This window comes from Macaca mulatta, chromosome X (genome assembly GCF_049350105.2).
Source record: "Macaca mulatta isolate MMU2019108-1 chromosome X, T2T-MMU8v2.0, whole genome shotgun sequence".
NCBI classification, from domain to species: domain Eukaryota; kingdom Metazoa; phylum Chordata; class Mammalia; order Primates; family Cercopithecidae; genus Macaca; species Macaca mulatta.
In genome coordinates, this window is record NC_133426.1 from 145,590,197 (window position 1) to 145,616,118 (window position 25,922).

At 43.7% G+C, this 25,922-nt stretch overlaps 1 protein-coding gene across 3 annotated transcripts in view; it reads right to left on the bottom strand.

Moving 5' to 3' along the window:
* FGF13 (fibroblast growth factor 13) overlaps window positions 1–25,922 on the bottom strand; it is a 607,550-nt gene that overhangs the window by 569,967 nt on the left and 11,661 nt on the right. For 2 of the 3 annotated variants that reach the window (XM_028841663.2, XM_015128298.3), the window contains exons 1-2: window positions 19,337–19,439; window positions 18,485–18,697 (exon numbers count right to left, since the gene is read on the bottom strand). In XM_028841663.2, coding sequence (XP_028697496.1) covers window positions 18,485–18,533 — 49 coding nt within the window. In that variant the 5' untranslated portion in view covers window positions 18,534–18,697; window positions 19,337–19,439. Of the gene's footprint in view, window positions 1–18,484; window positions 18,698–19,336; window positions 19,440–25,922 lie in introns of those variants that run through there. The other variant, XM_015128297.3, reaches the window with a different exon arrangement.

Below are 25,922 nucleotides of genomic sequence, written 5' to 3' on the forward strand. Positions count from 1 at the left end.
GGGGACCATTACATCACACACATTCTATGGTTTGGTTTCCACTTTAGATTATTCCCAGTAATAAGCTACAAATAAGAAAGACTAAATAGGCTAATCTGCACCTAACCAGGAAGTATACCTGCATAAGAATGTACCTGCATAATGCCAGTTCATTTATTTGGGCAATATTTATAAATGGTCTGCTATGTACCTTAGAAGTAAAGGATATTAGGATCATTATGAATCACCATTGAAAATCAGTCTGCAATCACAGAGGTAAAATGTAAGAGATGAAAAAAAGGAGATACAGAGAAGAAGTGATACTGCTCAAGTGCTAGAGATGGGACTGAATCCCAGAAACATAGGAGTCATCATTCATGACTCCTGTCTCCCGCTTAAGTAAATGAGGTATCATTGTACCACTCATGGTATTATTTGCACAAAACCCAATCTACCCCAATTCTTGGATAGTGCTCTCAAATCTTTAGACATTGTCCATCTTCCTTCTCGCTCTACCAAGTCTCAGCCTGGACCACTGCATCAGCTTTCTCACTGCCTTCCTAGTCAGACAGGTTTTTAAAAATGTAAATCAGATCACAGGGCTTCCCATCATGGAAGTCTCCAAAGGCTTTCCAATGCATTTGAAATGAAATCCAAACTCTTCATCCTCATACACAAAAGTACACCTCAATGCCTTGGTGTGCCAGCCCTTGCCTACCTATTCAGGTACACCTCATGCCTCTCTAGCCATAATGCATGTCGTGCAGTTATTCCCTTTTACACTTACATATGTAATACTCTTCTCTCTCTCTCTCTTCCTCTCTCTCTCTCTCTCCCTCTCTCCCTTCCTTCCTGCCATTCTTCTCACTTCTTTGTCTTCAAATGAGTTGTGCTCTCTGCTTGAAATTCTCTTTGCCCTCCTCTTTGCCAGGCTAGGTCCTAATTCACTTTTCTGATCCCAGCTGATCTCTCTCCTCAGGGAGCATTCCCTGGCCCTTCAAGGCTGTGTTAGCTGCCCTCCTCTGAGCTTGCACAGTTTCCAGGGCATCTGCTATTACAGCACTGGTCACACTCTATTTGTCCCAATTGACTATTTGCTTGTCTGTCTTCCCCACTACACTGTGAGCCCTGCAAGGGCAGGGACAATCTGTAGCTTAGTCACATTTTTCCAACACCTACAATCAAGCTTGACAGAGAGCCAGCACCCAATACATGTTCCTTGAATGAATAAACGGTATGAATGGAACTATCCTGAAATTTCTGTGTGGCAACATCTGGGAAGTATCTGTGATAGGACATTTACTTTCTTTTTTTTTTTTTTTTTTTTATTGAGACGGAGTCTAGCTCTGTCACCCAGGCTGGAGTGCAGTGGCCGGATCTCAGCTCACTGCAAGCTCCGCCTCCCGGGTTTATGCCATTCTCCTGCCTCAGCCTCCCGAGTAGCTGGGACTACAGGCGTCCGCCACCTCGCCCGGCTAGTTTTTTTATTTTTATTTTTAGTAGAGACGGGGTTTCACTGTGTTAGCCAGGATGGTCTCGATCTCCTGACCTCGTGATCCGCCCGTCTCGGCCTCCCAAAGTGCTGGGATTACAGGCTTGAGCCACCGCGCCCGGCCAGTACATTTACTTTCATGCAACTGCTGGAGACAAAGCAGAAAGTCAACATGAGTGATACAGTTGGAAGTCAGAAATGACTTGTGTTCTGCCTGACTACACCCTACACTGTCAAGAATGGCATTATCTGTTAAATATCAATGTTCTTTTTGACTTAATAAAAATTCATAGCCTACTAATAATAGCCATAAAACTATGTACTTTCATGTGAATAAAGTTGATTAAGCTGCTTTCTGGACTGGTTGTGTCTTACTGCTAAATAATGTATATTTTGAATAGTTAAGAAGTTATCCCTCTTTCTTGTTACTAATAAAAAAATCATGGCTGCAGACACATTTATGGATTCCTGATCATGGAGTCCACATTGACAAAACCCTGAAGGCTCTAATCATAGCAGAAAAAAAAAAAAAAAAAAAAAAAAAAAAAAAAAAAAAGGTCTACTTAAAATCTAATGGGTTTCATTCATTTATAATGATAGTATCCTGAAGTTTTGTTCACAATCAGCATTTCATCAAGTGCATTCATCAAGTGCATACTATTGAGCCTACTTATCTTTCATATATTTCTTCCTACCAGGGAACCTCTTTGTTAATGCACAGAAAAATTGCATTTTCAATATTTCTGCTTAAAAACTGGAATCAATGGGACTGTCCACTGAAATGAGAGTGGCATAATTCAGCATATGCCAGGACTTTCCATGTAACTAAGGTGACTCACTACTCTAGGAATAATGTACTTCCTTCCGTTCTCTAAGTAAGCCATGTTCTTGCTCATCTCCTAGCTCCTACATGTGCTGTTATCACTTCCCAGGACACTCTTATTCCTCCTCATCAACTGACAAATTCTTACTCATCCTTGAGGTGTCAAGTTAATGATCGCATTTGCTACCACCACCCAGCTATGTCAGCTCCCTCTCCTGTGAGCTTCCCTAGTTCTCTGTTTCCCAGTCAAGGCACTGCTTCCTTTTTATTTCTCCCACTATCAGCTCTGTAAGAGCAAGAACAGAGACTCTTCCCCATCAGTGTTTCACCAGTGCCTGGGCCTGCCATAATGCTTGATGCTCTTTGAATGAATGGAGTCCAGACTCTTAGGCATGTGTCTCTAAAGTATTGTCTATCACCTGAAAATAAATATATCTGCAGGCTTTCTGCCCACCAGTGGGAAACAATATATTAAAGATTGAAGGCCTTTATTACAAGCCACAAGCCACTTTGGGAGATTTCTATTTCTGGAACATTATAAAGATGTTGGAGACGGTTCAGGAGAATGTAGGGGGCATGAAAACAAAGCTTAGGAGCCAATACATGGAGTGGGAAATCTGTGCCCTGACACAAAAACAGCACTCACAGCACTAGCTGCACAACTCAAAGCCACACACACCTCTTCAGAGGTGGCAGGGAGGAGGCAGAGTTCACAGTGGAAATATCAGAGGGACTTACTCAAATCAAAACTAAAGTCAAGGCTTGGATATTTCCTCTATTTGATGCCAAGTATTCAACAAATGTTTCTCCTACTCCCCAAAAAGAGTTAAAAACAAAAAAAAAACCTGATTGCTTCATATTTAAAACTAATTTGTGCTCCTAAACGTGAGCTATGTTTCAAATATAAAAGAAGCAGATAAAAACCAATAAAAATGTTGAATTCTTCCAAGACTAACTGTTAAGTTACATTTTTCCAAATTTCTATTCAAACATTTATTGCATTTGCCTTTTGAGCCAGGCTTTGTCCTAAATACTATTCAGAAATTAATAACTTGGTCCCTGCACTCAACAAGTTTACAGTATAGTGGGAGACACATACAAAGGGGAATGGAAATCAATGGTGAAGGGCAAAAATGCAAGGATGAAGGGGCATAGAAGCTATCGCAGAGCAAGTTCATTATTTACACACACACACACACAAAATCACTATAAAAAAGTAACATAATAGACCCAAGAGGACCTAAAAAAGTCCTATTTACTCTACTCATGGGTCTTAAACTTGAAAGTCATTTGGATTGTTGCCTCAATTCTCCAGTACCCTAAAAATTTGCATTCTTCCTTTATTTTATTCACCATGTTATTTTAATAATCTTAGACTAAAGATTGAGAAAACAAATTGAGTATTTTAAAACAATTTATCCCATCAATTAAAAAAAGATCTACACCCAAGTTCATAACAGCATTATTCACAAGAGTCAGAAGACGAAAGCAACCCAAGTGTCCCTCCATGGATGAATGGATAAGCCAAATGTGGTCTATACATACAATGTAATATTATTCAGCCGGAAAAAGGAAAGAAATTCCCACACACACTACAACATGGATGAGCCTCAAGGCTCATCTTTTCCTTATAAATTACCCAATCTCAGGTGTCTCTTTAGAGCAATGCTAAATGAAATAAGCCAGTCACAAAATGACAAATAACTATAGTTCCACTTACATAAGGTATCTAAAGTAGTCAAACCCATAGAAACAAAGCAGAATGGTGGTTGCAAAGGACTGGGGTAACGGGGAAATGGGGAATTGTTTAATGTATACACGGTTTCACTTTTGTGAGATAAAAGTGAAGACTTTGATCTTCACTGGTTGCACAACCGGGTTTCAGATTATATACTTCAGTTAAATACTTAACACTACTGATCTGTACACATAAAAATAGTTAAGATGGTAAATTTTATGTTATGTGTATTTTACCACAATTAAAAGTAAAAATAAAATTTTCAAGAGGGATCATGCTATAATGCTACATGGTGTATTGTCCTGAAGCTCTACTCCAAGAAAACATGATTGGGGTACACAAAGGCCCCAAATGTGAGAAAATTCAATACTTCAGTTCTTTTAGTCATGAATAAATACATTGTGATGAGAAGGATGAGCATACTTTTAAAACCTGTTCTTGCCTTTGTGGGGAAAACAATACAAGTAAACTTATTTAGGTCACAGTAGTTACTGTAAACATCCCAAGGAAAGCTTATTAATAACAGCCACCCACAAAGGACCTGGTTTCAACCAAAGAATGTCATGGAGTCAGTGAAAGGAAGGCTGGGGAAGAATTGTCATGTATTTTAGAAATAAGAATGTTAGCATCTTTTTGTAGTTCAACTTGGATTTAGAAATCACAAATACAGCCAATATTTTAAATAAGGAAATTGAACTAGATAGTGTCTGAAGGACCTTCTGGCTCTAAACCATAACAATTGGTTGCTTGCTTGATAAAAAAAAAAAAAAAAGAAAAGAAAAAGAAAAGAAAAGAAAAAAAAAAATACCCTAAACATTTATGTCAATCCTTGATTCTGCTATCAGTAGAGTAACAGAGGCCACCTGCCTGAATCTGTTACTGTGTCAATGTGGAAATGTACTGGGCTAGGCCCCTGCCACTAACTTGTTCTATGACCTTGGGCAAGTCATTGCCTCTCTGTGGGCCTAATTCTTCTACTTTGTAGTGGGAAGGTTAGACCAAATGATGATGAAGGTCCCTTCAAGCCATTATAGCCTATGATTGAGGATCTGTGGAGCATGGTGATTAAGGCTGCAGAACAATGTGAATATACTTAATACCATAGAACTGGATACCATAGACTTGACCATAAAATGGTCAGTTTTATGTTGTGTATTTTGCCACAGTAAATATATTTACAATCATTAAAATAAAAAAGATAATAATCTGAGAAGCAAGAGAGCCACTCTAAGCAACAGTTTCTAATTAGAATAGAAGGAAACAAATGCCTCAACACCAGGCCTCTAGGCTTGGTTTTTACTTCTTTCTTTTTAATCCTTCGTGCCCAAAGAAACATGTAAGTACACTAAAGATGATACTATTAAAAGAAAAATTTTTCATAAAACAATAACTCTTTTAATATTGTATCTACCTCCACATTTGGCATTTGAGTTAGATTTGTATATATAGTCTTTATAAATTGAGTCTCCCCTATATGCAACGTGGTCAAGAGAGATGCACTCTGGACCAAATCTCACTCTCAGCAGAGCAACTACTCTCATTTCTTCCAGCCATGTAAAATAAGCAACTCATCTCTAGCTCAAAGGCAGGGAAATAAGTTTATTATCTTCTACCAGGATTTTCAGATCCTGGGGAGATGCCTCTGCACTAAAAATCAATACAAGATTTTTCAAGGTATTCAGTTTTGTCACTTGTTCAGAGACAATGGCCTCAGAAAAGAAGATGAACTGCCTTACTTCCTTTTCCTCCCTTTTTCTGCATGCTGCCCTTTAAAGACATGCTCTTTGTGCCATAAATTCAAAGGTTGCTTTTATGTCCAGTGGGGTGGAGGGAGGAAGCTCGGTGTGTTTTAAACGGTGAAATCTGTCAAAGTCCCAAAGGCTCTTGTGATACAAATCAGGTCATCCTATACAGCCTGAACCCCCAATTCCACAGAGGAAATAAAAACCATTTATAACTCAAAGTAACTAGCAGTAATAGGTCAATGCACTTGATTGGTCATGAACCAATGACAGAGACACTGCTTGGTGCCTCAAGGATGACAAGGGGTGGGGGTGCACCTAGGCCCAGCCCAACACTCACACTCCTGCTTCCACCTCCCATCACCACCTGCTGCCAGATGCAGGTAGAAAAATTATGTCCAAGGAAAAGGGGAATTACTTTGTCCACCCTGTGTCATCCTGTTCTAGACTGGCAGAGAAATGTCTTGGAAGTCCTACTCCCACCCCCTTACCCCACCAGTTTAAAATCCACTGAAGTTCAAGCTATCATAAGGGTCAAAATATTTGGACACTGACCTCTGCTATTCTAACAGCTGTGCTAGGATTGCCATCTCTGAATGGCATGCCCAAAGCTCCCTCCCAGCCCCACCCTCTCTGCGAGAGCCAAGGCTTTGAAATTCTCCTGCTTCCTTACTTTCTCCTAAAGGGAGACCATCCAGGGAAACAATTGAGGCGAGACTGGCAGTAAGATAGAAAAAAGTAGCAAAAAGGGAGAAAGAAGGCTTCCGAGCAGAACATTTATATGTGGAAGATGAATAGGGCTGGGAAGATCTTTAAGATTACTTAATTCAACCCATGAAGACACTGAGAACTCAAAGCGTACGGTAGACAACAATGCTGGTCCTAGACTTCGGGGCTCAACCTCATGTAACCGTTTTGGAGTGGTTGACTCCTTTGAGAATCTGTTCAAACAATGGAGCCTGCTCACCAGAAAAATTGACATTTATACATAATTTCTAAGAGGATCCTGTGATTGCCTCTAGGACAATGTGTCCCCAACTAGCCTGATGATTCAACTAGTCCTGAAGAATCACCAGGACACCTGCTTACAAGTTAGATTACCAGCTCTTTTCCTAAAGTTCTAATTCAGTAGGTCGGCAGGAGGGTTTTTGTTTTGTTGTGTTTAATTTAGAAAAAACAAACAAACAAACCCTACAGGGGATTCTTTAGGCAAGCTTGAGGAACACTGCCCAGAGGCAGTAGGTCCCTAAACCAGTTGTGCATTAGAACCACTTCAGGAGCTTAATAAAAAATGTGGCTTTCTAAGGCTCAGGCCCAGATATACTGAATCAAATTCTCATGGTCGGGGGTATATGTGGTTAGAGGTGATGCTGATGCCCAAGCTGGCCCAGGAACCACAGCTAAGCAACCCATGTATGACTTCATCCAGCTTGACTCATTAGCAATTTGGCTTGGCCAGAGTCTGATAGCTGTGATGGGCACCAGATCACTCACTGCTTGACATACGACCAACATGGAACAGAGTGCTTCATGCACTGAAAGTCTGTTTCCCTAAGGAAATTTGCAAAATATGCTTGTATGATCCATGAAGGCAGGGATAGTTATCTGTTCTGCTCACTGCTGTATTCTCAGTATCTAAGGAAGCCGATGGCACACAGAAGGTTCAATACATATTTATCGAGTAAATTAACAGATGAATTAATTTACACACGCATTAAAATAACTGAAATCACTTAAGTTGGGGTATGACTGTCCAATGCATGTGTGAATCTGCAGATTTATTTCTATCACCAAGAAACCCTCTATCAAGAGTCCTCTAACTTGAAAAATCAATATGAAAATCACTACTATTTCAGTAATATTATCAGTATCATCACTGACCAAATTCTACGTAAATAGCACATTATGAAGTAGCAATTGTATCCTAAATTAAATTAGCAAAATTAAACCCAGCAGGATTATTGCTGTCAGTCTAAGGGCTTTTGGTACAGAGTTTCAAAAGTAAAGGAGCATTTACAGAAACCTAGGATGGATGACAAGCATTGTCATTACGTAACACATTTAGTGAGCACTTGTTTCGTGAAAAGGATCCTCGAAGACATTCCAGTCTATTCAGAGAGATAAGACATAAGCAGATGAGAAGTTAACCATGAGATATACCCAAAGCAGCCCATGGAGACTGCCAGATGGGTGATAGAGAAGCCCTGTACAGGAAGTAAGCAGTGCCTGCTGGGAGGGTGAAAGAAAGGCTTCATGGAGGATGGAGATTTAGCTTGGACTTGAAGCATCATATAATATAAAACTAATAAGTAGTTCATGCTAGATCAAGGAATGGGGGAGCAAAAAACTCAGTTTGAAGACAATCAGTAAGTAATATTTCATTAATATTATTTTCATTATTATATCATTAATATAATTATGTATTTCCACTGTAGATACAAATAGAAAATATGACTAAACACTATAAATTTCTATAAGCCAACTACCCAGAGATTCCTTTTGGTGTATATTCTTTCAAGATTTAGTCTTAGTGTATTTGTTGTATATCTATTTACATATGTGCAAAGTTGTCTATGTGTATTTAATTTGGTATTTACAGATTTATACATAGATATACATAGCCCCATATGGGCACATATTCATATATGTGCTTTTACAAAATACTAATCACGCTTGTGGTGTCCAGTGAGAAGGATCTCAAGGAGGTGCAAGAAAAATGTTCACACACCGGGCACAAATCACCATCTCTCTTGGTTACCCCTAAGTCCACACCTAGTATACACACTGAAAATGATGGTGCAAATTATTTAATGACATAAAATAACATTCTAACACGTTGAGGGAAAAAAAGGAGGTTATCGTGTATGTGCCTGATCCCACATACACACTTAAAGATAATTAGCCATGTCTATGTATTATAATATGCAGAGAAAAAGGACTAGAAGAAAAGCCTCAAAAAGTTAACTTGGTAGTGGAACCTTGGGTGATATTTTCTTCTCTATGCTTTTATGATGTTCCAAATTGTTTCCGGTAAACATGCATTATTTTGTAATCTGAAAAAAATCAATGTAATAAAACATAAGCAATATAAAAACACACAAATAAATTCAAAACTGCCTGTGAGCGTCCTGCTCAAGATGCATCTTCGGTTTTTGAGCAGCTAAAGTCAAATTAGCATTCACAAGAAGACAGAAAGCAAAGCTCTTGTGTTGGTCAAGTCCTGACTTCAAGGCTCTTGGCCTTCTATGCCTGCCTTTGAGGTGTCTAGTGGGTGGGTCAGGTGTAGGGAAAGCAAGAAAGCCTTGCTAGGTGTCGGTGGGGGAGGAGGGCGCGCCTCCCTGAGCCCCGCCCGGCCACCACCAGCGCTGCTCTGACGGCCACCATCTTAACGCTGCTTCCCCACAGGCTGCAACGTGCCAGCGGTCTAGACTGCGAGGCCGCGGGCTGCACCGGAGCGCGCAGTTATCTTTCCCCGGACTGCAGCCGCCCGCACCGCCTGCCACGGAGCCTTGGCCCGGACCCGCGGTTCCCTCTGCGACGCCTCCCCGTGAGTCGACTGGGTCGTGGGTATCGAGGGCAAGCAAACAGAAACCCCCACTGCCCACCGCCGCTGCCGCCGCCAGGAAGGAGCTTTGTCATGCCCGGAGCCGGCGCCGGGCATCTCTTTGCCAAGTTTCACCTTCGGTGACACAACTTTTCCGTGTTTCTTTTTTAGGCAGCTGCCACATCACGAGGCTAATGAGCACACTAAGGTTTGTAATAAACCCGCCTGCCAGATACACAGGAACTGAGGGAGGCTGGTTGACCAGACCTTTCAGCGCGATCGTCGGGTTCCCAGCTAGCCGAAAAACAAATGTTCCCTGGAATGAGAGCATCTAGGAGCACCTTGTCCTGTTTCCAAGAGAATGGCTCACATTGTGCCCAGAGCTCCGAAAATCACTCACAAATTCAAGAGCTCTTGGAAGCCTTAATGTTCAATAAACCCCCCGAGGGGAGAGGCGAGCATACACACAGAGAATCAAAGGCAAAATAAACAGGTCAATCCTCAGTACTTTCAAAGTCACCATTGAAAGAAGATTCTGAAAATATCTATGGGCATATTCAAGAACTGCACTCAGCCTGCCTTCCTTAGGTTGTTTACTTCTACTTTTAAGAGCTAGATAAATATTTTAAGAACCCCAGCTATTTACTAACCCTCAACTCCAGAAAAGTAACAAATGCTACCTACATTATTTGGAGCAAGTTTTGAGAACTGGGTTTCATGTTTGTTATGAAATTTACCTATAGCCATGCAACAGACCCATCACTGTTAATTACTGCCGTTAAGCAACGGTTCTACAATACAGATAAACACGACATGATTCCCAACTTCAAGAACTATAATTAATATGCTCGTTCAAGGCGTTGTGTCTCTGTTAACAAGATATATTTTTGGAAATATTATCTAACTGAAGGCAGCATAAATAGTATACAAAATAAAGCTTGCACTTTTTTATTTTTCCATTTAAAATGAGTTATATAAGTAGTGAAAAAGCTCTTCTATCGAGCTACACTTTGTTGTGGGGGGTGGATTTCTTTCACCACGATTAATATAGCTATCAAAGGAAAAAATCCAGAAATGAAAATCTTTCAATGGGCTCAGCTCACCCTGAGGAGCCCCATTTGGTTAATAAAAACCACTGACATCTGTTAACAAGACAAGGAGGGAGGGAAAGAAGGAGAGACGGAGGAAGAACGGGGTAGGGTTGAGAGACAAAGAGAAGGGAAATGAGACATATGATTCTGCTGGGAGACAGACTGAAAGCATATACCATGTAATGAAAACTAAAATAAACAAGTGGAGTTTTTACTCAACAGTGAATTAAGAGGATGTATAATCTTGAAGACGCAGGTGAAACAAGGTCCCAGATGCAGTTGTAGAAGAAAGTATCATTGTCTTTAAACCAATATGAAAGCCAAAGTCACCTGGCCAATGAAAGCCACAGTCACCGAGCCAATGTCCTGTAGCAGTGGTTCAAGAGAATGGCCAAGTGAAGTGAGATGCACATCGGAAAGTGAAGTCAGAATGTCCCAGGCCAGAGAAGAAGGAAAGGGCACCCCAGCACAGCGCCTGATACAGAAAAGTCACTCAAACTATGTTCAGACGTTTGTTTAACTGAACAAAGACCACAGCCCTGGAGCAACCATGCATTTAGTATAGGCACACTCCTCCTAATTATGTCCAATTTGGTGAATGAAAGTAATTTTGTCTTTGTGAAAACCTGCATTAGAAAGACTCAGCTGTGCTGCCTAGGAAGGGAGTGTGATATAGTGGTTAGTGGTTAGGAGGTAGATTTGGAGTCAATCAAATCTGGCTCAAATCCTCACTTCACCGTCTTTTTAACTGAGTGACCTAAGGATGTCCTCAGTCTCTCAGTTTCTTCATCTGTCACATTGGAAGAATAGTATGGATATTCATTCTCCATACACTGAATGTCTATACATTATTTTGAGGAATTCATGAGATGCTTCATGTCAACTCCCTGGCCTATAGTCGGTGCTCAGAAAATATTATTATTTTTAGGACACCAGTCAAAAGTATTTCTCCGACGTAGCTAGGTGTTAGAAAGTCAACCATTAACTATTGAATTCTTTGCATGAAAGCTCTACCCCAGGCAATCTTTAGATAAAACGTAAATCTCCCTAGGTATTTATCAGATTAAGCCACCAGGAGGCTCTGAAAAAGTCTTTCTCTATCACAGTGCCTTCTGATAATGACAACAAAACAGGAAGTGAGCAGGGCATAGGACCAATGAGTTTCCACAGGTGCATGGCACATGCATTCATCATTTATTGATTACTACAAGGCCAAGCACTGTGCTAGTAATTTGCAAACCACTAGCGGTGTGACTTCATGTAAGCTACATGATCTCCATGAACTTCAATTTTCTCATCTCTAAAGTCTGTATGTACTAAGAGCTACTGTACTTCATTTGGCTGTCAGGATTAAATTAGATATATGTAAAAATAATGTTTGCCTAGTAAATAGTAACTGCTCAGTAATTTAGAGGCTACTACTATAAAGATAGCAGTGTTCATTATTGTTATTTGCTATTAAAGGATGAATAAAATATATCTCTGCTTAAAGCAATTCCCTAGCTTTCCCAGGTCATTCAACAACCACTCCTAGAATACTAACCATGTCCAAGATTCTATTGAATGCCCCAGTGTGGGGCACGGTGGGAGTCTTCCAAGAAACCAGAGGACAAGACAAGAAGGGTTACCAATAGGGGATGAAGAGTGTTGCATGGGGAGGTGGCCAAAGAGTGCATACAGGCAAAACTAATAGATGATGATAGAAATAAAAATAGGAGGCCAAGCGCAGTGGCTCACACCTGTAATCCCAGCACTTTGGGAGGCCAAAGCGGGTGGATCGTTTGAGGTCAGGAGTTCAAGACCAGCCTGGTCAACATGGTGAAACCCCGTCTCTACTAAAAATACAAAAACTTGGCGAGGCGGTGGTGGTGCGCGCCTGTAATCCCAGCTACTCGGAAGGCTGGGGCGGGAGAATCACTTGAACCCAGGAGGCGGTGGTTGCAGTGAGCCGAGATTCAAGTCACTGTACTCCAGTCTGGGCGACAGACTGAGACCCTATCTCAAAAAAAAAATAAAAATAAAAATAAAAATAAAATAATAGCTGTCTTTAGGTAGGGGGAATGACTAGAAAGGGGCATGAGAGAACTTTCTGAGGTGATAAGAATGCTCTGTATCTTGACTTTGGTGTTGATTTTACAGGTGTAAATATTTATCAAAAATCATTGAGATGCACACTTAAGATTTGTACATGTTACTGCAGGTAAACTTCAATTACAAAAAAAGGAAATTGAATTTTACTGTTTTTCTTTTCTAATTTGGCCTTTGACTAGGCCTGCCTTTCACCAAAGCTTATTTTCTTTCTTCCCAGCCCTACTTACAGGGACCACAATAAAAGGACAGACATGTACAACTAGGGATTCCTTTTGGCCAAAGAGTGATTGTCCAGACCAAATCTGATGTCTCTGCAGGCAGGCCAAGTAAGCAACTTAGCTCTGGACACAGCCCTATTGTACTCCCTAGAATGTCAACCACAACCCTACACCAGCAGAAGCCTTTGCCTGTGGGGAAGATCATTAGCCAGCGACACTAGTACTATTTCCATTTGAAAATCAATGCTAAAAGTAATTTCAAAGGGCAGAGGCAAGAATAGCCATGAGAACTGCTTTACAGTAATCACAATAAACAGTCATTGTAATTTAGACTCAATATTTATTACAACTCAGATCCCTTAATAAAATAGTCCTTCATATGTCCATTGTGCCCTAAGAATCAATAATTTATTTCTTTTCTAATAACCCCCCCCCCACAATTTTCAGAATTAATGCTCTGGAAAATACTGCTTTAAAGGAAAAAAATGGCCATCCAATTCAAGGAGAAATCGGATCTGAGGCCTGGAGTGGTGGTCATAATGACTACTATATATCGTTTCACTTTCTTTAGGAAATTAATGCATTTACCTGGAAACCCACACTCTTAGGAAATGTTTCATCAATATATGACATTCCAAAAAGTGATAAAATGCCATGTTAAAAAATGTCAGAAATAAGATTCAACTAAGTTTGTCGAGCTGGTGTATTACAAATAGATAACCTACATTTCAAGTTGATGAAGACTAACTAAGATGACCCACACTGCACAGGACAATGAGCCTGAAATCCACTCTTCAGCCTGTGCTGATAAATCATGGTGACGATGTGTCTTCTTGATAGGGAAACAAACATCAGCGACTGCAGAAAATTAGTTATGCAGACATTTGTGTCCTGTACTAATTGCTAAAACTAGATTATGCGCCTAGTCTTCACATTTCAAAGATAATGTTAAGCTGAGCAAGGTAATAGACATGTAGGATCCCCTTCATCCACTCTACTTTAATGCTTATGGCTTTCCCCCCTCCTTCAATTGCTTAATCTTGACAATTATTGTCCATTCTTTCCAAATTTCTCAACTCTAAAAATATAAGTCAAACTGAAGCAGACACTAGAAAGCCTTTTTATTGGATATATTTGAAGAACTGCAACACATTCTGGTTGTTCTATGTTGATTGTAATTCCCAGAATAAGAAGTTGATTTGGACATAAAACAGCACAGCTGCAAAGAGACCTGGAACGCTAACAGTTTCATCTCCTTACTCACCGCCTTACAAATCAGCCCTCTGGCTTATCCAATTCTGATTCCAATTCTCTCCCTGATTCCAATTCTCTCCCCAGTCCTGACCCTGTCCTCAAAGCCACCCATAAAATCTCCCTGCTGTGGGCATAAACCTCAACTCCTTCCTTCACCCCACAGCTCACCCTCTGCTTCTTACCCAGGCCCCAATTCAACATCCATTCCCACTCCAACCTCACCCACATCTCCAGACCTAGGACACATACTAACCCCTTTAAATTATTTGAACTGTGCTGAAAAGAGGCTTAGAGGAAGCAGTACTAAGCTAGAAAGAAGATTCAGTACCCCTCACCCATGCCCCAACTTGCTCCCCCTTCTAGCTTTAGCCTTTGTCAATAAAGAAGCTACACGCTGCTACAAATAATGATGAAGAGGACTTGGGTATAATGTGGACTCATCTTTTCCACCTATCCCGAAGAACAGACCAGTATTTCTGATTAGAGATCTCCCTGGTCACACCTCCTTAGCAAGGCTATGATCTACCTCCTTCAGCACAAAAGAGACCGTGTAGCTTATGACACTGTATGTAAAACCATGGGACCATGATGTCAGAGTGAAAAAACAAGTCCCTACATCAGTAATAGACAGATGATCATTGTTACTTTTTAATCAGAGGTCACCAACCGCATAATGTCTTGCCGGTAAAATACCTCTAAACATCTGCTTTTGCCTGGTCCAAGTCTGAGAAAGACACTTGATGAAACCTATTATAGTAAACCACAATGATCAAGATGATCTTTTGGAAGGAATTCAGGACTCAAGCCTAGATATCTGCTGGCTGCATGACCACAATGCCCTGTCCTTCTTAAGTAGGATAGGATAGAAAGACTATTGGAAAGGGCCAGGAAATGAACAAAAAACGAACTGTGGTGTAAATGCATGGGGCCACCATAATCCATTACAACAGCAGCTGTACAAGTGGCTGGCTTCTTGCGCTATGCATGGACTTGTCCTCCATTGTCCAGCAGCCAGCATGAGCCCAGCCTGACAACAGTGCTGTCTCACCAAGAGAACCCACAGCCCACAGAGCCTTGAAACTTGCCTGGATATCGTGGCTGTTAGGCTAAGCACAAAGGAAAGGGTTGTTGAAAAAAACACACCCAACTCCAAACATGTAGCCACAAACCTAAAGACAGTTTTGAAAGTGAGAATTAGCTAGCATTTTTACTTAATCCAAAAAAGATTTGGTTTTATCTACAGCAGCCTACAAGACTTCCGATGCTACAGGAAAACTGTTGCAACAAACCAGAAACAGCCTTAACTGAGTGCTTCTCCAACAGAAGACTGCTGAAAAGATCTTATGTGACAAGGTAGAGAAGAGTGAGTCAAAGCTAAGAGAATATCTGCTTGAACAAACAAATATTATGCTTTCTTCTTCCCTGAAATGGAAACAAATCCTCCAGTCCAAGAGCCGCGTGACTCAAACTATATACACATCTGCCAATTTTAAAGTTTATACGAAGCATAAATAAATACACAAAAGGCGACTGGCTGCACAAGAGGCCTTTTTAATAGTTTCAAACAGAATCAAGGTCCCCGCCCCCTTTCCAAAGAGAACAGCCTATCTTGTCTGGCTACATTTTTGAAAAGGTTATGAAAAAGATCAGTGTCCATCACTGGTCTTAACCTCAGTAAGTTGAAGAAAATGTCATTTAAAAAGACAATCAGCAATTTATATACTCTTAAGGCCATATTCCATTCAGCAGCACAAAATAATTTACTGGAAACCTACCACTTGTGCTGTAAAAGCTCTGGAAACACTGTACTCTGTAACAATCTATGTAGTTATGATACACTGTGGGTATGAGCCCTAACCGATGGGGGTGGGAGGCTGAATTTAAATGAGCAGTAGACTCTGAAAACAGATTATGAAATTCATTCAAACTGTTACTAAATTATTTGATTCCATCCAATCATCTGTCACACCATTGTTCAAAATCAAATGTGTGTATATTCAAGGTATCTATGAAATGCTTGATCCTATATCTTGCTATATTACAAAGAATATGCCAATTAGTTTTTCAGCTTAAAAAATTAAAGATGACCTATATATAGGAAATTTGTAAGTAAGGAAAACTCTTCAGAAATATGGTCAACATATATAAACTCTAGTGACTAGAAGATAAATAGACCTTGAACCTTTCATCTCTAATATAAAAAGTAGTCTTTAAAATTTAGTCACATTAAGACTTTTCACATACGTGAAAGAAGAAAATACTAATGGCTACTACACATTTACTGTTCTGAAAATGCTCTAAATTCAACAACGAACAGAAAGGCTGAAATGACAATCTTGCTCTTAGCAGCCAAAAGCTTCCCATCTTCTCCGGGAAGTAAACTCCTTTCTTAAAAGTTGCCTTGTAAAATTAATTTATTCTAATTACAACCATAATTTCAAGTGCTAATTACACAATTCCTACAGAGGTATGCGGTTTCAAATGTGGTGAGTCAACACAAGAAAATGTTATGACACATGTCTAGTACAAATTTGTATTATTGAATTACAGAAACCTGTCCTGTTTCCAGATGCATTAATCCGTTCTGGACAACTGCAAATTATATTCCTAAAACAGAAACTCATTTTCTTTGAATGAATTTGGTTTCAGGGTCTCCCAAGGGTAGCCTGAAATAAACCTGAAGTAACCACCTGATAGAAATCAGGAACCAAAGTTCCAGAAACAAACGTGAAATACTCCCAGATTCAACAGGGGAATGAGGTGCCTAGATCAATCTGGTGCTACATTCTTTAATTACATTTACTTCTCTGGGCCCTCAGTGGAAAACAAAACGATTTAATGACCCCGAAGTCATTTTCCTTTATCATATAAGTGCCTGTTTGAGACTCAACAATTAGGAGAGCTCTGGAAACCTACAGCTGTAGTTCTACTTTCCAAAGTTACTCTTTTACTTGGGATTGAATGCTAGCCTTGAGCCAGACCGGGGGCCACAATGACCCGTGTGACAACGTATCTAACCCCTCCACAAACTCGCGGAACCTTTCGTCACCCTTTCGCCTAGTTGGGGAAGAAATGGCTCCATTTGGAAACAAGGAGAAAGGCCTTGAGCTGTTGAAGACTTTGACAACTTTCCGCGGGGGAGGTCTGGTGCTGCCCTAGAATCTCCCGGGAAAGAAAGCTCTGAGAGATGGGGAGAGGCGAGAAGGAGGAGAGGAGAAAAAGGAATAGAGAAAGGAGTGGGAGTGAAGGGGGCCTGAGGGATCAGGGAGAAATTGGGGCCCCCATGAACAAAACCCGGGACTCCCCACGCTGCAACCTCACTTCTGCAGTGGGGACTCAGCGTGGGTCGCTGCGGTCCAGTGTGCTTGGGGCCCTCAGGGCTAATCCAGCCCACTCCAGGGTCCGTTTCGTGGCCATTCCGGACACTTGCACCTAAGGCACCTGCCGTTCCCCACTGCTGTTCCACATTCCCTCTCTGTGCCTCTCTCCGCACCCGGGTCTCCAAGGCCGCTGTCTCCAGTTTACATTCTGGAGCTAATCCTGGTCCTCAGAAAGGCAACGGCTAGAACCGGCAGGGGGTGGGGGGCGTCCCCTTCCTTTGCCTTAGTTCTCCCCAGCCTGAGCACCGCTTTGCTGCGCCTCCCCAACCCGCCGATGGGAGGCCCCGGGCAGAGGCGCGCACTCCAGGGGGACCAGTGGTCCAGTGCCCCGGGCGAGGTGACTGAACCCCAGCAAGCAGAGGAAGAGGACTGCCCCCTCCCGCGAAGGCTCACTCACGCTGGGCACTAGTGGCAAGGGGACAACAGCCTTTGTTCTCCTGGGGTTTGGCGAGGCTGTGCTGCCAAAGCCCAGTGCGGGCGGCGCCAGGGCACCAGGATTGCTCACTTTTGCACGCGGCGTGTCGAAGGGTGCAAACTCCTGCCTTCCCCGAGGGGTGGGGTGGATAAGGAGTTTGGGATTAGGGGGTGTACGGGGCGGGGGGGGGAAGGAGAGGGGGAGGGGCTCTGCATCTCCACCAGGCTCTTTGTTTGCATTGGGGGCGGGGAGAGGGGGCTGAAGGTGGGTTCAAGCTTGGGTTCTGAAAGCAGGGCACATTCCTGAGTATGTCACCATGTTGCACGCGCGCAGCACACATATGCACACTCGCGCACACGCACACACATGCACTCATACAGACAGGCGGCCGACTGTCAGCAGACAGCGCGGTTCCCGGCGCTCCGGGCTGCAGCAGCTTCGTCTGCCCGCAGCGCCACCACCGTGCGTCCAGAGCGGGAGTGGAGGAGGCTGGAGGCACTCGAGGGTCGACAATTCCGCGAGGAAGGAGGGAAAGTAGTGCAAACCCAGATCCACCCCCCAGCGACCTCTGCCCCTCCTTTTCTCCCGGGGTCGCAGAGGTCATGGGCAGCTTAAGCTCCGGGAAGGAGGCAGGGAGCCGCCGGAGGGCGGCGCGCACGCGAGGGGGCGAGGGAAACGAAGGAAAGGAAAGCAGGCGGACTCGGCGGGCGGGCTTACCCTTAGAAGCATCTTTCTCCTCTTTGGGCTTGGTCACCTTTCCACTCATAGATCCCAGCTTGCTTGACAAGGTTCGCTCAGAAGACAGAAGTCCTCGCCGAGCGGGCCGGACTTGGGAGAGTGCTTAGGGCGGCAAGTCTCAACCACGAGCTCCCCTCGGTGTGGTTCGGAGCGGAATCCGCTTTTCCCCACCGCTGCCGCCGCCGCCGCTGCCTACAAGAGAGTGGGGAGGAAAGGAGAGGGGTGAAGGAGGAGCCGCCGTCGCCGCCGCGGCGATCCGGAGCGGCCGGCCGCGGGAGGAGCGGCTCGCCGCGCTCAAGAAGTGAAGAGACAAAGCCGCGCGGCGCTTCCTCCGCTCCCCGCGCCCTCAGCTTCTGCCCGCCTGCGGAGAGCCACGCTCGCAACCCCCGGGGCGGCCGAGAGGAGCGGCCGGGACTCCCCGGCTTCACTGCCGGCCTCCCTGGGCTCCGCGCGGGCCGCTCGCTGGGAGTTGCCTGGGTGGGCTGCCCGCGCACTGGCAGGCTGCTTTCCCCCGCCTCTCCCAATCCGCTGCGGGCCGCCAACTCGATCAAAATAAAACCCCGAGGAAGGTTTTTAAAAAAATCAAAACAAAGATAAAAATATTCACTTAAAAATAACAAGCCTCCCTGAAAGGGAAATGTTTGAACATGTGATGAGCAACGTGTGAGCCTGTTACACCGCAGAGTCGCGCAGCTTCTCGCCCGAGGGGAATCGGGAGGAGAGGGTCGCCTCTTTCCTTTCTATTTAATCCATTTCCAGGTTCCTATTATTTTGCCAAAAAGGGGGCCGGAGTTGCTCGCCGGCGGAGGAGTGGGAGACGATGGCCCTTACCTGCTCTCTTTCTCTCTCTCCCTACACCCACACCCCCTCGGAGCTCGCCCGCTCCCTCGCTCGCGCTCTCCTTCCAAAGAACTCTCCGGTCCTAGAGAGCCACGAATCAACACCGCGGCGCATTCTATATAAACGGCAAGGTGTGGGCACGCGGAGGGTGGGGGCTGGCGAAGGCGGGGCCTCACAAAGCCGCCTGCCCGCTGTAGTAAAAGAAGAGCTCGGCAGGGGCGCGCCGACGTCAGCCGCGGATTGGCAAAACCCCGGCGAGCCCCGTGTAGTGCAGGCGAGCGTGTCTGCCGGGCGTCCCCTGGCCCCTCCGGGGCAGGGAGGGCCTGCGGGTGCCGCCGTAGCGGGCTCCCACCGTTGACCAAGGAGATGGAAGCCGGGCGCTCCCCCCACCCCGGCCCCTGTAACTCCTCTGCTCCTAGCGCCTGCTTTCCCAGGCCCGTGCTGGTCGCCACCTACACTTTGGGGACTCCCCTGTTGGCAACTGCTCGCACCGAGCAGTGGAATCTCAGTCCAGGAGTCGACGACTTTTCGCTTCTGGCTAGTAGCTGCTCAAGTTGAGACAGTCGGGCTCTCATGGGGCAGAGAAGGGCCCTCTGGGATCTGGGTGTCACTAGGTCAGAGGGTGAAACTGACCGCGGCGGCTGCCACCTCCCACCCCCACCCCCCACGCAGGCCCCTCCTCCTAGGGCTGGTCGCTCTTGTTGGTAAACTGGAAGCACAGAGTGCCCACCGCCCAGGATGGCCAATCCCAGGCAAACGGGTGAGGTGGGACTGGGGGCGAGTGCTGAAGAGGAATAAGTAGGATTGAAACGTTGCCTGAGGAATACTTGTGGCAAAACCCAGAGAGAGAAAGAGAGAGAGAGAGAGAGGAAGAAGGAGGAAGAGGAGGAGGAGGAGAAGGAAGGAAGGAAGGAAGGAAGGAAGGAAGGAAGGAAGGAAGGAAGGAAGGAAGGAAGGAAGGAAAGAAAGAAGGAAGGAAAAAAAGGAAAGGAAAGAAGGAAGGAAAAAGAAAGAAAGAAAGAAAGAAAGAAAGAAAGAAAGAAAAGAAAAGAAAAGAAAAGAAAAGAAAAGAAAGAAAGAGAAAGAAAAGAAAGGAAGAGAGGAAGGAGAGGGAGGGAGGCAGGGGAAGGGAAGGGAAGGGAAGTTAAGGAACGAACTAGGGAAGGAAGGTGATTGATAGTAGTCAGGAAATAGCCCCTGGGGCATCCTGGAAAACCTTTTCTGCGGTGGCCTTTTTTTGTGCATGTGAATCCCTGGTAGCCTCGCGCTCTGTTGAGGGACTGGGGTGGTGACTAGCAGGACTTGGTCCTCAGAACCGTCCATTAATCAGACCTTAGACTTCAGCCTGGCCATGAAGGCGCGGTAGCGACTCCCATGCAGAAAATTCGTTTTCCCTCATCCTACTCAACCCCACCCCCTTCTTAATTCGGTTTGGTTAATGGCATTAAACCAGGCGAAGAAATCATATAGATGGATTAGTCTTACTGAATCCCAGGCGGTAACTCAATTACAAGAGCCTGCTGTGGTTTTCAAGACCAGGAGTGTGGGCTCCCCCTGCTCCCAGTCCAGGTCTAAAGGTCGGCAACCCTCTAAACTCAATTTGCAGCCTCCATCCTCAGTCTGAGAGGAACTCCAGGCCCATTTTTCTTGTAAATAATATCTAATAATCTGGAGCTCGATGACACAATGTGATTATCCAACCCAAAGTTAGACCATTAATTAATATCAGTTGTCTGGGAAGGAAAACATTTCTCTTCAAATGATCGAATTCAAAAGGGTTGGAGGTTTAGATGGGTTTAGAGGAAAGGTGGAGGGGAAGAGGAGTCCTACCCCAAATCTCAGCATTGTGCAGTATACCCATGTAATGAACCTGCACATGTACCTCCTGTATCTAGAATAAAAGTCAAACATTTAAGAGTCATAATAATTTACACCCAATAACAGTAATCATCAATTTAGCTGCATGCTAAATGCTTTACATCATTATCTTATTCCATCTTCACAACAACCCTAAGGACATGTTTGTTCTGTTGTTATTTTCCTTTCACAAATGAGGAAAATGAAGCTCAGAGAGGTAAAGTAGCTTGCCAGGAGGTCACACAGCTGGTACATGGGGGAGCATAGATCACAAAGATAGGCGGCAGGCTAGGATACCTGGTGGGTCTGTCTCTAAAACCAGTGTTCATCTGTTATACCACTTGGTCTCTCAAAACTCCTATCAGCCTCTTAAAAAGAGGTGGGAGGCACATTTTCACTGGTCCTGTCTGCGAATTCTAAACTCCTAGATCTTTTAAAACTTCACTAGCCCAGCACGTTCAATCAAAAGCATACACACACATACTCCTCTGTTGTGTACATACCATTTACTTTGTCCACATCCCTCCAATAAGTAACAATACCTTATTTTGGGAAAAGGGTCAGTTTCTGTCTTGGAAGATATTAAGCATGGCATTGATGTGGACACCAGGTGTCTCAGCTTTCCTGCCACGTTAAGATGTATAGGAAAGTTCTCTCCACAGATAAGATCCCTGTCTAAGCCCTATCGACAATGACACCTCTAGCAAGGGCAACTTCCAGCTGGAAGCTAGATATCATTCTGTTCCTTAAAGGAGACTAATCTTCAATATATGACCAAACCTAGGTTAGTTAATATGATCAAGGTGAGTTGAGATGTCTGCTTCGGAAAATTAGTGGAGTCTATCTGTCCATAAACACAAACAGGTAAAATACAGCGTTTTTCTTCACTGTAAACCACCCTGGGAAAGAAATATCAGAAGATAAAGGAAATACTTCATGCAAGAACAATATGGTGGTTTGTGTCCATATAGAGACAAATCAATGACATCATAAGGACGTTCATGTCAGAGACCAAGGATTATGAATATTCAAGTGCAGGGACAAACATTCTTATCTAAACCAAGCTTCTGAAGATTCTGCTAACGAGGTCACTGGCAGCTTGTTCTGTGAAAGGAATGGGGGACTTTCTCTCTTCAAAGCCCCATGAGATATTTAATATGAAAAAAGTGTTGTTGGAATTGACTCGGAAAAAGGCATGCTCCAGTGTCCAGCCCCCAAGTTACTTGGTAATGCAGGATGGTCAGCTGGAAGATCTGACATCTGTGTGAGGATGGTCGGAAGGTCTTTTCCTGCCCCCAAAGGGATTCAGTCTTGAAGCATCTCAAGGAAGACCTGGCTTAGCTTATAGTACTTCCCCTTTCCCACCCAGATCCATCTCCCTCATCCCATCGTAGTGGAAGTACCCTCAGTTTTCAGTTTAGCAATTTGCACTTATCTGGTCACTAGACCTCTCTGTGCCTTGTCACTTTGGTAAAATGTGTCCCATTCTGTCTGTCTCTGCTGCTCTTATGAGAGAAATTCCATTGACCCGGTAGAGCATGGGGTGCAGAGTTATTCCGTGTAGTAGAGTGAATTAGTCCTGGAATTAAAGCGATATTCTAAAACAAAATGCTGCATGGCCGTGCCTCTAAAGAGGACTGGGTTGCTTTCTGGAATAAAGGACAGAGGCTTTACTACTTGGTAGTGAAGTGGAAAAGGTCCTAAGAGGCTCACCCCCTTGGCCCTATTATCTCAGTGTCAGTTTCCTACTAGTCTACAAATGCCTCAAGATACCAGACTCTGGATTCCAGGTTTGCTCATCCTACAGCAGTTCTGAGCAATGTTTCTGGGCAAGAGGCCACATGGTTCCCTTGTCTGTGCTAGAGGGTAAAGCTGGAGTGAGCAGGAGGGCAGAGGACACATACACTTAGGGTTTTTTTTTCTGGCAGTTTTGGACCACCTGGGTGTAGAGACATTGTCATCAGGCACCACTAAATTAGATACTTTAGTGATAAGACTGCTTCTCACTGGATAAAACACGTTTTTCATTTGTGAAAACATTTCACAGCAGAAAGCTGCTTCAAAAGGAGGCAGCCTGGCAAAAGCTACACTTCCAGCCAAGGTGCCTGAGATAAAGAAAAGCCCACTGGGCCAAGATCTGGGAGGTGGAAGCCACTTTAATTTTTACGCTTAAGTCTCAACAATTTGAATGTTCAGATCCAAATGCCAGAGCTGTGAAAGGCATTCATTTCTGATTCAAACCCTGCAGTGTTTATCTATATCATGATTTAAGGTTCATTTTTATGGGATCTCCGATGAGTTGGTGGATTTCTATAACATAGGAGCTGGAAAACATAATCTCCAACTCCCCAACTCTTGGCCACCGTGGCAGTTTTAAAATGGGACATTGAAAGGTGGCCACTACGTCCTCCCCTCTTGATACTGACTGGGTTTGTAACTACTTCAGCCCATAGAGTATGGTAGAAGTGCTACTCTGTTACTTTTAAGTTAGGTGAGAAGAGGTCATGTAGCTTCTGCCTGGCCCTCTTTGGAATGTTTGCTCTGGGAAAAGCCAGCTACCATGTATGAAGTTTGTCCACACTGAGGCTGCCATACCAGAGAGTTCACATTTAGGCTCACCAGTCAGCCATGCTAGCTGAGCTCCCAGATAACAGTCAGCATTGCTGGCAAAGGGAGAGATCTGTCCTGGATGTCAAGTCCAATCATACCACGAGATAACTGCAGCCCCAGCTGACATGTGACTGCAACTTTATGAGAGATCCCTCAGTGGAGAACTACTCAGTGGAGTCCTCCTCACATTCCTAACCCATAACATTGTGAACAAAATTAAATGTTTTTCATTTCTAATTTGTTTTTAACTACTCAATTTGAGGGTAATAGGCTATGCAGCGATAGTTACTGGAGTCGTGACCAACAAGTTCTCCTAATCCTGTATATACGTATATGCCACTCCACCTTGCAGAGCTAATATCTATTTCCCTCACCCTTGAATCCAGGCTGTCCTTGTGACTTGTAATGTGGCTAAAGTGATCTTATGCCAGTTTCAGTCCTCACCTTTAAGAAACTTGGCAGACGCACTTCCCTCAAGGGGAAGCCAGACACCATGTAAGAAGCCAGACACCCTGAGACTCAAGTTGTAAGGAAGCCCGAGCGGACCATATGAGGAGTCCATGTAAGAGGGAACTGAACAATCCAGCTGATGGCAAGAGCTGAGGCTCCAGACATATCACACCAATGAAGCCATCTCAGTCAGCTCCTAACCATTCGAGCTGTGAGCCTCCAGATTTCACAGGACGCCAAAGAGCCATTCCTGCTGCACCCTGTCCCCATTCCCAACCCACAGACTTGTGAGCAAATTGGTGGTTGTTCTAGGTCACTTAGTTTGGGAGTGCTTTGTTACACAGCAATAGGTAACTGAAATGAGAAGTCCAGAAAGATTTTCAGATCAAGTCTTCTCTGTTCTCTCTGTTTGCCTGCTATAAACCCGAATGGGTTTTAGAGTGAGACAAAGTTACAAGACAGAGCGATGTCAATGATGTATCCAAAAGCAGCTTAACACTAAGACCTTTCCAATCTACACCAAGCAGATATGTGATTTTCTGCCTCCTGTAAAATTGACATTTGGGCCATTATAATGTAATGTTGGGATGCCTGTCAGGAATGAACATCTTTAAATGTTTGTCACTTTCTTCTCCAGTGAAGAAGGAAACAATGAGTTACAGCTTTTTCAAAGATTCCGTCTCATTCCCAACCAATATCACCGGGCAGCACTGGATCTTCTCCCAGAATCCCTATCATTCCACGGCATTCAGAATCACCTGTGTCAAAGAGGAATGGGTAATCAAAGTTGGTCTTTTCCTCATAGCATGCTCCCGATATTCACTACATCTGAAATTGAGGACCTTGCCATTTTCTCTCCCAGGAAGTAACACACAAAAGACTTTGGCCTGGGTCAGTTTCCAGGAGATTTTCAGGTCTTGTTCTTGTCTTCATTCTAGCAGTCATACAGACAATGGTAAAATAAAACAGCTCGGGAAAGAAAATTTTATTTCACAAAAAAATTATTGGGTAGAGTAGTAAGTTGTTAGCCCCTCGTATTTGCCTATATCTTGAATTCTCTCAACAAGATTGTAAATTCGTAGAAGAAAAGGACTCTGTGAAATTCCTCCAAGAGTAACTTGTCCCATGCCCAACCTGTGGTATAACAGTGCCTGGCACATAAGAGGCACAATAAATATCCTCATCATTATAATGTTATTTGTTTAATTTACTAGTATGTACTACATATTTCTCCAGAATATAGCACTTTATACTGAAAGCAACCCTCTGAGTGAATGACTATTATTATCTCCATTTTCCAGATGAGGAAACAAGCTCAGAGAGATGGAGCAACATATCCAAGATTATACAGCTAGTAAGAGGTGCACCCAGACAGGATTGAGATGCAAGTAGACCCTTCTGCTTCCAAAATCCCTGCTCTTTCCACAATATGACACTGAATATTTTGTTAATATTATGAAAGAAAAAATACCTCTAAAATTTCCCTTAAGATAAAGTCAAACATTAGAGAAAGGGAAGAGATCTCAGGGCTTACTGGGCTTTCCTTTGTTTTCTGTCAGTGCCTGACCCGTGCCCCTCCTCACACCCCGCTACCCCCCCCCCCCCCACAGTGTGGCAGACATAAAGGAGTGCTGTCCAGATTCTCCTCCCAAGAAAGGCT